At 43.5% G+C, this 15514-nt stretch overlaps 1 protein-coding gene across 2 annotated transcripts in view; it reads right to left on the bottom strand.

The window, feature by feature from the left end:
- MATN2 (matrilin 2) overlaps positions 1 to 15514 on the bottom strand; it is a 565117-nt gene that overhangs the window by 32434 nt on the left and 517169 nt on the right. For both annotated transcript variants that reach the window (XM_086966035.1, XM_086966037.1), the window contains one exon: positions 4510 to 4662. In XM_086966035.1, coding sequence (XP_086822161.1) covers positions 4510 to 4662 — 153 coding nt within the window. The remainder of the gene's footprint in view (positions 1 to 4509; positions 4663 to 15514) is intronic.

Below are 15514 nucleotides of genomic sequence, written 5' to 3'. Positions count from 1 at the left end.
TCACAGTCACCTATTCTATCTGTTTCTTTTTTCTTTTTTTTCTCTCTTGGTCTTTTTTGGCATAGTGTTCTCTTCTTACCATTTGACACTTTTATGATGGCAATTTTTTACTCTCAATTTTACTCACTTCTTTTGTTGGACCTTTCCATTTTATATTCTCTTTTTTCCTTTGGCTATTCTCTTTCTTCATTCCCTTCCTTTTTTTACACTGGCATCCTCTTTGGTTTCCCAATACTTTAATATACATCTTTCCTCCACCCTTTTCACTTAGGAATTGTATATCTTTCTATGCACCTTATCTATGACAAATCTCCACATCATTTCATGGAATGTAAAAGGTATGCGTAATCCTGTTAAGAAACAGAGTGTTGTCTCACCTTGCTAAATTGAAATGTCATATTGCTTTGCTACAAGAATCCCACCTCAGGTTACAAGATTTGGCTTCACTACGTAAACACTGGGTGGGTGAAATGTTCTGCTCTCCAGCTGATAGTAATATGAATAGTGTAGTTATTCTATTCCATAAGTCATTGACTGTTCAATTACAAAATGAATTCAAAGACACCAATAATAAATGGCTTTTGTTAGATGTAACAGTTAATAACTCTCCTTTTTCTTTTTGTAATGTATATGGCCCTACCGATATTGATTCAACCTTTTGGTCTGAGTTTTCCATTTTTCTCTCCTCACACGCTACTGACAATTTGATTTTAGGTGGAGACTGCAACCAACTAATGGATCCTTTTATGGATCAAAAATCTCAAGCCAAATATGTCCCTAAGAAGATGCAGAAATCCTTTCATAAAGCAATCATTACAAGAGGTTTAGTGGATGCATGGAGAACTTCCCATGCGGATGTTATAGAGTATTATTTTTTTCTCCCGCCCACAGATCCCATTTCCAGATAGGTTATATTTTCCTCACTCAACATACTCTACAATTCATGAATAGTATTGAGATTGGCTCCATTCTTATTTCTGACCATTTCCCCATCATTTTGGACTTAGACCATCCTTCTCCTGTGCCTTCATCTAGGCGTTGGCGCTTTAACAATTCTCTTCTCTTAGATTCTCAATTCTTGGAAAAGTTTTCACTCTTTGCTCAAGAATTCTTTCTCCATAATATCTCTTCTGTCTCTCAATTTCACTTAATTTGGGAAGCCTTTAAGGCTTCTGCCAGAGGTTTTGTTATTGATTTTGTCTCCCGTAAAAAGAAGAAGGTTTTCTCGGATTCTACTTCACTTCGTAAACAAATTAAATTGTTGGAACATCAATATTTCTCTGCTAATTGTCCGGATACATTATCCAAACTTATTAAAGCAAAAATGCAATACATCAAGCAATCTTTAGATTCGACCTGCAACAATCTTCTTAAATTCAATGCAAAAATGTATGGTGGGCGGAATAAAGCTGGTAGATCTCTCGCCAATTGCCTCAAAATTTAAAAGCAAAAAACTAAAATTGTTGCTATTAAGGACACTTCTGGAGTTTTGCATCTCTCAGATTCTAAAATTCTTGATTGCTTTACCGATTTCTACTCCTCTTTGTATACCCCAGAATCTTCTCCGTCTCCTGACCTTATTGATTCTTATTTTCAACAAATTCCTAAGTCTCCCGAAAATCAAGTTGATCTTTCTTCCTAGAATTCCCCCATATCTGAACAAGAAATTACTGATGCCATTTCCATTCTGCCCAAAGATAAAACCCCAGGTCCGGATGCTCTCTCCGTTCGATTCTTTCTCCAATTTAAATCACTTCTGACCCCTCATCTCTATCTTTTATTAATCACTTTCTTAGTACCGGTACAGCACTTGGTACTTTTACTCAGGCTATGCTTTGCCTGATACCTAAAAAAGATAAAGATCCATCCCTTTTCAAAAATTATAGGCCCATCTCTTTGATTAACACAGATTGTAAAATCTTTGCAAAATTACTTGCCATGTGTATTAATAAAGTTATCCCCGATCTTTTTAATATATACCAATCCAGATTTGTCAAAGGTCGTTCCATTACAGATAATTCACGCGCCTTTCTTAACATCCTCCATCTGGCCTCTAAATTAGATTTTCCTTTAGCCGCCATAACATTAGATGCTGAGAAAGCGTTCGATAGGGTCAATTGGGAATTTGGCTTTGGCGCTCTTAAATGGCATGGTTTTGGCCCTCCTATCCTCCAATACATTCAAATCCTCTACTCAGCTCCTACTACTTCTGTTTGGGTAAATGGTCATCAGTCCAATTATTTCCCTCTTCTCAGTGGGACTAGACAGGGTTGCCCCCTTTCCCCCCTTCCTTTTGTCCTTGCATTGGAACCCTTTCAAGAATCAATCAGACGCTCCCTCCACTATTCAGGTTTTCAATTCAAGTTACTCGACATTAAATTTACTGCTTATGCAGATGATATTCTTTTGTACATCTCTAACTTATCTACTTCCTTGCCAGCCTTTTTTTCACATTCACAGGAATAATCTAATGTTTCTGTATATATACTTAACGTAGATAAATCTGAGTTCCTACCTCTCAATAAATTCTGTCTTCCTTCTATGTTCTCTACTACAGGTTTTGAATGGAACTCTAAACATATCAAATGTCTTGGTATCCTCTATGCTAATACCATCAAGGAAACAAATACAATTAATCTTTATGACATCCTTATGAAATTGTCCGCTCTGACTGATGGTTGGTCTCCTCTTTTCCTCTCATGGTGGGGTAGATTAGCTACCATCAAGATGATGCTCCTTCCTATTATTAATTTTTACTCCTCCATGCTTCCTCCTTTTCCGTGTTATTAATAGTTCTCTTTCCAAGTTTCTTTGGAACAATCGCAAACCCAGGATTTCTTTGGCTCGTCTTCAGTTTTCTAAAGAATTGGGTGGTGTCAATTTTCCTAATATTCGCCGTTATCACTCTGCTTTCACTCTAAAACAAATTTGGACTTCTTTATCCGAAACTTCGGATCCTCCTTTAACTGTATGGAGCTCGTTGGAACAAGCTCAGTACTCTCCTTTTTCTTTTCTTTCTGCTATTTGTTTGTCCCAGCCACCTCAACGTTTCTCATCTCCCATTTTTACCCATTCCAAAGCAATCACTACCTCTCTGCTGCACTCTCACTTACCTCCTACTGATCCCTTTTTACGCATTCCAATTTGGTATCATAAACACATTAAGATTAATAAACTGTCCTTATTTTATAAAGTGTGGATTGACAAAGGTATTATTACACCTCATCATTTAATGAAAGATGGTTCTTTTATGGATTATTCAGATCTCCAAACCTCGTACAACATTTCTTCTTTTCATGCCCCTCATTATCCTCTACTCAAAGACTCTCTCATTCGCCTTTCCCTTCAGGAATCCCCCACGATCACACCTGATCAAACTCTCTCTCCCTCTATTGATTTCTCCACTCAATTTAAAGCTGCTACCATTTATAACATACTCTCCCGCCCTCTCCAGGTTAGGACCAAGTCCAAAATAGAGCTTGTATGGGAAAAAGATCTGGCCCTAACAATCCCCTTATGCATGTAGGATAACATTTGGACACAAATTCACACCTCCTCACGTTCTGCTAGCACTACGCAGACCTTATATTATTTTTACAACAGACTTTTTCTCACCCCCTGTGATATGTATAAGTTTAGATCACTAGATTCCCTGAAGTGCTGGTCCTGTCTTCAAAATAATAACCATTTCCTTCATATGTTTTTCCTTTGCCCTTTAGTTAAAGCTTTTTGGTCTCAAGTTTGTTCAAAACTGAATGATATTTTATCTATTAATGTTACTTTTGATATTTCACATGTTTTTTGGGTAGTTGTTCTTCTGTTTGGAATGTTCAAGTTATGGGGGGTAAATTCATTGACTTATTTTTTGCCATTACTCTTCAGATTATTACTACCAACTGGAAAGACACTTCAAAAATCTCTTTCCAAGCCTGCTGGAATTTACTCTGCCATCACCACAGACTTGATCGTGCTTTTGCTAATTCTACTGCTTTGTTGATCAAAAAGGACTTGCTATGGTTGCCTTTAACTTCTTTTCTCTCTAGGTCAAACAGTTAATGTTTATATATGCATTTTTATTGGCTTTTTATTCTCAGTAGAGTTTCACCGTCACTTTTCCTCTTTCCTTCTTTATATGACCCTTCCTTTTGTTTTTTCTCTCTTCTCCTCCTTTCTCTCTCTCTTCTTCCCTCTCTCCCTCTCTCTTTCTCTTTTCTCTTAAAATCTAAAAATGCATTTGACTTTGTATAGTTTTTATTTCCAGCTGAGGTGTGATTCTTTTTAGGCTTTTACCTTGTTAATTTTTTATTTGAGAACTGACACCTCTCATCATATAATCTGTATTGATGTTTTACTTTGTTTATTACTTCAATAAAGCTTTCTAAACTAAATAAAAATAATTCACTCAATGCCAAAAATAACATTTTCACAAAGAGTTTTGTAGGAATCAACTGGAATGTCTGTTGCAAGGAAGGAGATGATGAAACATCATGGCTTAGCTGGTGCTAGTACCTTCACAGATGCTGGCTTTCAGCTTCTCGGTTATTGCACCCATAGAGCTGAAGTCCTCTGCGTAGAAGAGATGTCGGTTTTCCGGCATGGATGCTATTTCTCGCAGCTCCTCCTCAATAGCCTTACCGACCCCAATGGCGTAGATTATTATGCCTGTTGAAGAGAATATTTATCATTATATAATGTCTGTATACTTGCTATATGGTATAACTCATTTATCTTTACTACACTTAAGCTTCTACTGATAATACATTAATCAATGTATGAGTTGTGCATTGCATTGTAGTGTGTCAACAACATTTATTACGCCAGTTTGTTGTGTCTTGTATATCCACGAGCCTGCTTCACTCTTCTGAATACTTGCTGGATGATTGATGGATCATGTGACAACATTGTATAAACAATTGAGAACCTATATTTCTCGGCCTGGTTAAGGGGGAATTAAAAATGTATCCTGGTTTTAGCAGACCCCCAAATAAATATTTTCAACCAACTGAGGGGCATAAAATAAAAAAACTTCAGCTTAAGACCTACAAATCAAATTTTATTTTTTAAGTCTTAGAGAACACGTGGTGTGCAATCATAAGTCGCTTGCTCCGGGCCACAAGTTTCAGTTCAGTCGCTCACCAGATCAATATCACTGCATCGCTACAAATTCTGTATGCAAATAATCAGAAACCTCTTTCAAAGTAGACAAATTCTTCTGTGACTTGGTCATAGTATTCTGCATTGTAAATCTATGTTACAATTAATTTTGATTCTTAAGGTGAAATTTCTTAATTATGTACCCCGCCATTGATTGAATTTATTTTGTACTTGAAGGTATACTTGACAGGGCACGTGGCTGTTCACATTGTGTGCATAACACAAGTCTGAACTCTATGACTGCTGAAATGAATGTCATACCTTGGTATTCATATATATGGAAGGTGTCAGACTCCCTTCAGAGGTCCAAGGGGCACGCATGGGTTCCTGGGCCCAACTGTGGTAGTTGAGGCTTTTTCCCCCATATGTTCTGGGATCCAACCTACTATAGTCCCACTCAACTAGGCCAAGTACCTCTTCTGCACTTGACTCTCAGTGGTAGCTGTGGTCAAGCAGCCAAGGGTCCCTTGGAAAGAGGTTGATGCAGATACAGTGGTGAACAAGACTCATAACTCAAATTGCAAACAGTACGAACAATAAATCAATATCCAGCCAAATTCTTGCTTTTATAAGAAAAAGTTGTTTTTTATTTCTAACTCTACACCTGCAAAGAGATATGACAGTCAAATGCAATAACACAATCCCCCTTGCGGTTGGGCTCTAGTAGGAGTCAGACGAATCCCTGTCCTACTTTCCTTTCTGTCACACATTCAGGGTTACTCCCCATTCACTTGGGGGTACATCAGGGAATGCAAACTAGTAGGCCATACTAAGGAGTTCTCTTTTGACTCTTCAGGATTTCAGGCAAAAGTGTCCATGGTGCCACAGCACCTTTAGCAGTGACTCCCCTGGGGCCCCAACGGCACTAGTTCAAGTCCTAACCCACTTCTTCAGCACGGAAGCATTCAGCGTTACAGCAGGGGCCCTCAGCGAAACACTCACAAGGTCTGATCCTGCTGAGGGAAGTCAGACTGCTTGTGGTACACGCTGCAAAGTCAGCAGGTGCTGGCTCACTCTCCGGAGTGGCGCAGCTGCTCTCCCCAGCGATTGGAGCAGCTTCCAGCTCTCAGTGATGCAGTAAGTAAATTCTTCGACAGCGGGGGGAATTCTGTCCTTTGGCTCCTGACTGGAGTCCTGCAGCTCCCTCTTGGTCAATGGGGATCAGTCAGGGAAGATCATTTGGTATGGCTAGACCAGCTGGTCACAACTTCACTCCAGTCCTGGGCGACTGCCTGAAGTTTTTGATGATTTGGTCCGGGCAGCAACTCTTGTGATATGGGGTTGGCACTGTACCTTCTAAGTGCAGCGTAGACTCTTCAGTTGCGATTGCCCACACAACAACGGACCCTCCTGGCATTTGAGGTCACCGGTCAGCCGTTCAGGAGGCCTGGCAGGTTTGTCACACAACTTCTCCAGTGGCCCCCTCTGCCATATGGGGTCACCACTAGAAGGCAGTGTGGGCTTGGTGCCCTCCACACAGTGCTTGATACTTGGTTCAGAAATGGTGGCCCTCTCCTGGCATGCAGGGTCACCACAGTCTTGCACACGGGCTATGACCCGATGGGTTCACAGCTGAATCCGCATACCTCACACAGAGAGTTCTCATGGTAGGGCTCCTCACTGGACCTCAATCCCTCCAATGCTCTCTTCTTCCTCACAGGTCACATGGATTGTGGCAAGCAGGCAGGAGCTGGTGCTCCAGGCTCAAGGGCAGGTGGCTTTAGTTTCCCTGGCTGATGCTCAATTACCCAGGAGGGAGACTAGCAGGCATTGGTTCCCAGTCCTAGTAACAGGCAAAGGTCTTGCAGCAATACACAAACCTGCCTGGGGGGATTCCTCTCCTCCTTGTGTATATATCAGGCAGGCCTGGGGTTCCCAAAATGGCACACAGTGCCCTCCATATAATGTACCATTGCAGGCACATTCATTCAATGTACTTTCACAGCACATTTTCAGCCCAGCACTGCTCGCCTACGCACTGTACCTTTACATGCACTCTTGCATTCAACACACACCATCAGTCTTGGCACACTGTTCAGTAATGACAGTTTTCTGTCTTTACCTTGCAAGTAACAGGGACCCGCTGGTAATGGATCAAATTCCTGGGTCAGGGTAAAACAAATTATGACAAATAACAAGCCCAGGCAAAGCGAAAGAGGCGGCAATGTGTGCAACTAAAAGAGACAAATATGCACTAGAAATTACAAATAGAATCAAATGTATTAAATATCATAATGATAAAAAGATTCAGGGTGTATATATTTTGTTAGGTAAAAATTAAGAATTTCTTTGTACATGAGAATAAAACAATGTAATCAACAATTCATATGGTACAAATCAATGTTGAGAGGAGATGGTTTTCAGCGACGCGTTTCGACACAGAAGTGTCTTCATCAGGAAAGTATCATCTCTGGTGGAAATGTATGGACCAATGTAGGATGTGATAAAAATTATGTCGAACATAGGATAAGGATCGGGAAAGTGACAACCAACAGGATATAGCGGTGACACTAAAGCTGTATAGGCGACCTTGCGGTTATATGAGGTTAATTGAAGATACAGCAGACGTATTAAAACCGGGTCGAAATGTATAAATCAAAATGCTGCAGGTAACCTGAGTATTATATGATTGCAGAAGGTATTGTAATGGGACCAGCCGTAGCCACGCCGTCCTGAAATTTCGGTGTGTGCGCAGATTATTTAGGGCGTTTTAAATGGAGAGGCGTGTCGGAGAACGAAAACAGGCTCACGTGTCGGAACAACGCCATCCTTTGATATTGACGTGCGCGCAGATAATTTTGGGCTTTAAATGGCGGAGCGTTTCGGATAGTAGAAACAGGTTCTCCAGGCTTGGCGAGGGGCTAGATAAGCCTCCTAAGCCTCCTAAGTTCTAACGCGGGCTTCTATGTGGATCGGCAGCAACACACAGTTCCCTCCATATAATGTACCATTGCAGGCACGTTCATTCAATGTACTTTCACAGCACACTTTCAGCCCAGCACTGCTCGCCCACGCACTGTACCTTTACATGCACTCATGCATTCAACACACACCATCAGTCTTTACACACTGTTCAGTACTGACAGTTTTCTGTCTAAAACCAGGGTGTGCAGGCACACAATGTACTTCAAAAAGGCACACATACATCAAGCACATGCTGTCCCCGTGAACGCAGTGTACAGCAGTAAATCTCTCATGTAATGTATACCTCTCAGGCATACATACACCCAGTACATGTACTAACCACATATGTACTGCACAGGCTAAAAAGGCCCTGTTCACTGCTACTGATTATTACATGGTATGCTGCCTCCACCGTGCTCGTGCTGCTTAGCTCCTGGTGAAGGCGGTAGCCGTTCCCCACTATGAGTGTAGCGCTTTGGGGGCCCCTCCCTGTCCTGCAGGCTTCCACCTTATCTATTGCCATGTTCATCAATGTTTAATAAATACAGGAAACCCCTTTCTAACCAAGCTGTTCCAGAGTGATCTAATGTCCCAGTGGCGATGTGCCCTGATGATTGCATATCATTGAGTCTTACCTGTGCACTGCATGTTTTAACTCCAGGCATATAAATTCCTGGGTATCATTCAGTAGGTATCTTTTCTGAAGGCATGCATCACATATCATTGGGTTGTCAAACCTATCCCAGCTTCAGAATCACTTTAGATTTCTTAGGGTCGCCTAGATCAAAGATAACCACTTGGATGTCTCCATTGTCACAACATTCTCACATCCCACGTCTCTTCCCGCACTGTTCCATATGAGCAGGGCAACATTTTCTTTAGGGTTCATTAGATGTTTGGGAGCCCATCATCGATATATTAATTTAAGGTTTCTCTCCAAACACATTGCAGGTCTATTCAAATTTAGAGAAGGCTTATTTTGTAATTGAAATGCCCAGTGTTCAAGACTATATATTGTGACTTTTTTATATTTAATTAAACCTAGGAGTGATATCCCCCATTATATACTCCTCTACGTAGAATATACAGCACTATCATTGAACTGCCTCTATCCCACAACAGAACCCTTAATATCTTGTTTCTGGACAATATAGATAAGCCTGGGTAAAAAATTAATTTTACATTTAAATAGCTTTTCCAAGAACAGATATATGAGTCGTCCTCCAATATGTTGCATCCTCCTCAAAACGATTCAACACTGTGTACAGATTTTCTTCAAATAAGTTTTTACTCGCAATATATATACCAAGGTGGCTGAAAACCCTGGAACTGACCTAAAAAGGGCATACATCATTCCATATGGGATTTACACCCGTAAGTGGGAAGAAGACTGAGTGGACCAGCTAATTTAAAATCCAGAAAGCCTTCCATAGGTGTTGAAAATCTTAAATAGTTTGCTAGTCGTAGAGTCTGGGTCAAACGCATGAAGAAGCAGATCATTATCATAAAGTGACACTGCCTCGATCCAAGTGTAGGACCTGAACCAGGCCATCTCTACATGACCAATTAGGTAGGCGTTCCACCATTAGCTCAAAAAGCAGATGGTACAAAGAACAGCCCTGATTGGTTCTTCTTTCCAATGCAAATGTCGAGGGCAATACACTGTTCAGCTGAACCCTTACCCTGGGATGTGTGTACATCAAAGTAATCCATGACCTAAAGCTAGGACCCAGGCCAATTTTATGAAGTGCAGCCACCATGAAAGACCCACTTGACTGAGTCAAAGGTCTTTTCTGCAAAAATAATTTGCCCCCTTTTCATGCCAACCCCATTATTTATGGCAGGCTCTTCTCCTCATTCTCGCACTTACTACTGGCTTGCTACTGAGAAAGTTTACATGGAGGCAACTACCAACAAGAGGTATACAAATACCTACAAAATTGTGTCTTTTACTTCTGCAGACTGGCCCACTCAGGAATGTCCAGAATCTGACTCCTTACAAGCATAGACTCAGAATTGAGATTTTGTATTGGCAAACTGGCATTTTGCACAGATATCTTTAAGTTTGGTGCGTAGAATGCTTTGTGGATCACGCCCACAGTTATTATTGCCAACCTGTTCTGTCCACACCTTTGCCCTCACTCCTCCCAGTTCTGCTTGGCCCTTCCCCTTCCTCTTCAACCATCTTCTTCTCATTAACAGTGCAAATTCTAAAGTGCAAAACATAAAGTGCAAGGTTTTTTATTATTACACTATGCCACAGAAACCATCATGTCTACTTGTAGGAAAATATCCTTTTTTGTGTGGTCACCCCACCCCCCACATTTTTAGCTAGATTTCTTGCTGATGCAAAGACTTTGAACACTGTAGTGCTGCCATTTGGCACCCTGTGTGGGTGTTCTGGCCCCTAAAACAGGTAGAATTGGCTAATACCTGATTAGAATATTTAACTTACTTATATGTTCCTCCTAAAGGATGGTACTCTGTATACCCAGGGCCTGTAAGATAAATGTCACTAGTGGATAGCAGGACTTATTCTTCCTCCTCTCAAGTGGCAAGTGAAAACATGACTATAGGCCTACTACTGCAGTCCAGCAAGGCAGTTTTAAAACTGCCAATTTGACCTGGCAAAATAACCCTTTTGTCAGCCCTAAACCTTCCTTTTTCATAGATATGTCACCCTATAGAACAGCCCTACATTTCCATATGGCAGGCTGCATAATATTTAAAGAGTAGGACATGGGTTCTTAAATTTTACATGTCCTGGTAGTAAAAAGTGTCCACAGTCGTTTTTCGCTGTGGCAAGACTGTCTCCCCTATAGAAAAGCACTGGGTTACATTAGAACACCTTATACCTTCAGTTTGGGAATAGCTAAAACCATGGTTCAACGATTCAGATTTATAGAAATTTAAAATCTAATCTGATGGTTTATGTTTATGGTTATGGGATTTGTAAAGCGCATGACTAGCCTTGGGCATCTCAGCGCTGGAAGACAGAGGTGAGGGGAGTCAACACTTTTTTTAAAAAGACAATTCGTTTTTAACGAGTCGAATCTCTGGATCTAGGCTGTTCCAGTGTGGGGGAACCAGATGTGTGAAAGATATTCTTCCCCATCTGGTTCTTTTAATTGTGGCCGCTTTCATCAGAAATTTTGAGCTAGATCTAAGGTGCCGGTGGGGTGAATAGTGAGTGATCAACTTTTGGAGGAGAGCAGGGCCTCTCCCATACATGGCCCTGTGGGCAAGACTCAGAGACTTGGCAAATTGTTTTTTTCCTGCTTAAAGGCTCTAGGCTTTTCAGAGTTATTCTCCAGCTGTCACCTGACTGCCTGCTGGGAAATGTGAATGGTTCCCATGAAAGGGAGAAAAAGGGCCTTGGCTGGGAGGAGGTGTGACTTCCTACTTATAGGAGGCGTCCACCAACTGCATAAGCTTCAAAGAGTCATCCGCGGTCACAAGTAGATGTAACTCACACCTAGACCTGCCCCTGTCATTGTCCAAGTAGTTAGAGTGGCACCAATCCCAGTGGGGGGAAAACATATTCCAGAACTTGTTTGCTGAGGGATTCAGCATTTCAATAGACACACCTCAGGAGTGTGCCCAGAGCTCTGACCAGTGGGAGAAATGTTCTGCCATCTTGGAATTTGACAGAGAAGGGCACAGGGGTAATTTTAGGGCCAACCCCTCAGTAAATGATGGCAAAGTGGGTAGGGTTGCTCCAGGGAACGTTTTCCCTATTTGACAGGGAGTTTCCCACACCCAAAAGATAGTGCCAGGCATAAAGGTGGCATCCCTGGATACCTTCTTCAGAACACTGCTAGTCCTGATTTAGATAGAAGAAGGACTGCATCTACTAAACCCTGATTTCAGAAAGAGGACTGCACTTGCTGTAACTTGTGGAGAGAAACCCCAAGGGCTAAACCTGCTTCCATTTGACCTAGGACAGAAGAGTGGACTCCAGGGGCTAGTTAGCTAGCCTCCTGTTAAGCTCCAGGAATGCAAAAGCTGCAAGAAGCCCAAGTATCTGCTGAGCCCAGCTGACCAGTTCCAACTGGATTTGCTCTGGACCCTGCTGGCGACTTCTGAGAATTGAGTCCTAACCCCCAAAAGGTCTGAGACTCTAGACTTGTGTTAGGAGTGTACTCCTCCAACCTCAAATCTGCAAGAACTGGACTCTGAGAACTTGGTTCCAACTTCCTGTAAGAAGAACAAGAGGTTCATATTGGGATACTGCTGAAACCTCAGCCGCTGTCGAAGAATCGTCGCTCAAATTCATTTGTCCGGATGTCACACACAGAGCTCCTCATGTCACCAACAACCAACCCGAGTCTCCTTATGAGCGTAAATAGATTTCACCAAGGCCAACGCGGAAACTGTATTCTGCTGCTACTGAGACTGCCCAGATGCAGGATCCGGATTTTAGCTGCACAGAGCTCTTCATGTCGACAACAACTACCCCATGTTTTCTGCCAAGTTCCGAACCTGGACTAGGACTTCTACAGCCTGCTGTTGACAAACTGTTCTTTGGATCCAGCTTGCAGCCCAACCTGCTGACAACCCTGTCAGTAAGCATTTTTCTCCAAGTAAAAGTCAGAGACTGAACTTCACACCGGACCAGATGTGGTCCCTGCATCAGAACTGCGCTCCATCGCAGTCAGTTTTAACTTTTGACTCTGACCCAGTCTAGCATGACCAAATGGCGTTTTTAACTTTTTGGTCCTTTCTTTCCAAGGTCAGTACATTAGGCATTAGGCAACATTAATTTGGATAATAGTAACACCACTTATTTACACTGCTTCAAAATGGCAGAACTAAAGGTTTGAAGCTCTGTACATTAACATTATCAATTGGCTTCTCCGAATGACCAGGATTTTGGATTTCCAGTGTTCATCCCCTCTGCTCTTTGTACCGTTGCTTACAGCTCACATCATGGGAAGGGAAATAGCAAGGAATAAGATGGGAATCATTGCATTAAAAGAAATGGGAGTCACATGATTGGGCACCCAGGGTGTTCTCGAAGGTGCAAAACCAAGATGAATATCAAGCGCAAAATGGAACATATATCTATTTCACAATTCTTTATTTAAATATCAAAATAAAAAAGGGATAAGGGAACGAGGCAAGGAACATAAGGCTTGATACATGAAGCAATCAGACAGTGCAAGGCCCACAATGTAAAATTAAACATAGCACCAGATGCATAGCCTATGATGGTCTCACAAATCAGGGGCCTTGGAGGTCAAGGAAGGACGGTACCAAGTAGAACGCATGGGTCACCATCTGTGCACATGACGGTTGATGAGGTAAGAGGAGCTGTAAGAAAAACAGGATATGACAGAAGACGGAGAGAGAGAAAAGCAAACAGGGAGCCCACACTCACATACACGCCCTGGGTGGGAGGGGAAAGGGTGGGATAAGAGGGAAGAATAGGGAAGTGAATAAAGAAATGAGAGGCAGAGGGAGAGCTGGTGGTGGAAAAGCAAAAGTGGAGAGTGGGAAGTGGGGAGTGAGTGAGCACCCTCAAGGGCCATGACCATGGCAGGGTCCCAAGGGCAGAGGCAGCGTAGTATAACATCGGGCCTCCTCATAGGGAGTCAAGGGCTCTCTCAACTAGGAGCTAGAGGGAATCATCCTGGAGAAAAGGTGCCCTGGTAAGGAGGAAGGTCTTCCTAGTCCTGCAAATTGTAGATGACCTGCTCATAGGAGGTCATCTGGTACATCGTTGAGAGCCATTCGTCATGGGAGGGGGGGTAGGTGACCGCCAGTGACAGAGAATACTGATCTTTGCAGTGGCGAGCTCCGTATGCAATAGATGGCCCTGAAGGCAGGAGGGGTCCGAGGAGGCTGTGAGGTCATGTAGGAGGATCAGGGGATGGGATAAGGGAGTTGTGACAGGTAGGGTCTCTCTCAGCGTGGCACCAACCACCTCCCTAAGAGGTCGGACTGTGGAGAAATCACAGAGGATATGAATCGGGTCACATTGAGCATGGGCACAGCACCAGAAATTTGCATGAGGTAAGAGTCCTGCTGCCTGTAGTTTTCCTGGAGTTCACAACCAGTCATGTAATGACTTAAAGAGACAAAACTTAAACCGCGCTTTTCAGGCTGCATGGTCCAGTACCTCCAAAATATCCGCCTAATATTCTGTCTGAAGTCTGGTTTGCCATTTGCCACTGAGGTTATTCAGGAGGGGCAGAGAGAAGAGTTGGCGGCTCAAGAGGCTATAGAAGCAAGACATCACCCAGCGGAAGCGATGCCCGCCCTGAGGTAGGAGACTACAGGAGAGGGGTAGAGGACCTAGAAGCGTGCGCACAGGCAACAGGTGAGGCATTGCTTTAGCTGCCAATACTACCAAGAACTCTTGGGAAGCTGTTGAGTGAATACTGCGAAGGATGTAAGGTCACCCTAATCTAGCACTTGTTGGAAGTTGTGGTTGCCCGCACACCTCCCAGCTCAACTTCTCACCACCTATGTGAAGGCCAGAGTTACCCCATAATGGTGTGTGTTAGTATAGAAGAGGATCCACCCCGAAGAGGCAGTGGGCCCGTCGCCATGAGGAGACTATTGCTAACAGCATCGAGATGTTGGGGCCTGGCATGTTTGCAGGGCCGGACTGGTGCTTTCGGGCACCGGGCAATCCCCCGGTAGGCTGGAGGGGGGTGGGGGCCGGTTTTGGATCAGGGGGCCGGTTTTGTGAGTGAGGGCCGATTTTCGGTCCGACCCGACCGTCACAGCGTCAGTGTGTGTCTGTGTCACACAGGTGCGTGTGTTTCGTCCTGTCTGAGATTGAGTGAGACTCTAGTCTACTACTCACTCAGTCTTAGACTCCGTCTCCAAGTTCAGCAGGCCTGCCGCTCCGCCCATACTGCAGCAGCAACAACCAGCCTGATTGACCGGCAGTGTGTTTGCACACTGAAGTGCAACCTAAAAAAAAGCGGAAGTGTTTCAGGAGGGAGGAGGGAGGTGCCTGTGCGCAACGCGCAGTCATGCCCTACCTCCTCCAGCGCGTCTGCGCGCCGCCGCCTAGGGTGCAACTGATGTTCCCGCATGCGCATTGCATAGTGGGCAATGAAAACTGCGCACAGTCAGTGTTTCCTACAGGTTGCAGCCATCATCAGCACGACGAGTGACGAGAGCCAGCCAGGAGAGGACCGGAGCGGCCACCATAATTTATTTATTGTACTGTGGTGGCTAGGCCGCTGCCCGCCCTCCCCTGGAAGTAGCCCTCCTGTCCTCCTGTTTCTGCCAGTGCCACCAACAGCAGGAGCCGGCCCGACCCGTGACCGTGGTCCATGAGTGAGTAAGTGTATTTTTTCCGCCCTGGCCCCTGTACCGACAATAACTTTTAATCATCATTAGATTCATTACTAATCACTCATTGACTGTCTTTAATGTATTCACTATCACAAACACTGAAGTTGGCGGGCGGGGCGGGGAGTCGCGCAGTGGTGGTGGT

Source organism: Lissotriton vulgaris, chromosome 4_1 (assembly GCF_964263255.1).
Source record: "Lissotriton vulgaris chromosome 4_1, aLisVul1.2, whole genome shotgun sequence".
Classification (NCBI taxonomy): domain Eukaryota; kingdom Metazoa; phylum Chordata; class Amphibia; order Caudata; family Salamandridae; genus Lissotriton; species Lissotriton vulgaris.
This window is presented reverse-complemented; position numbering and strand designations above follow the sequence as displayed.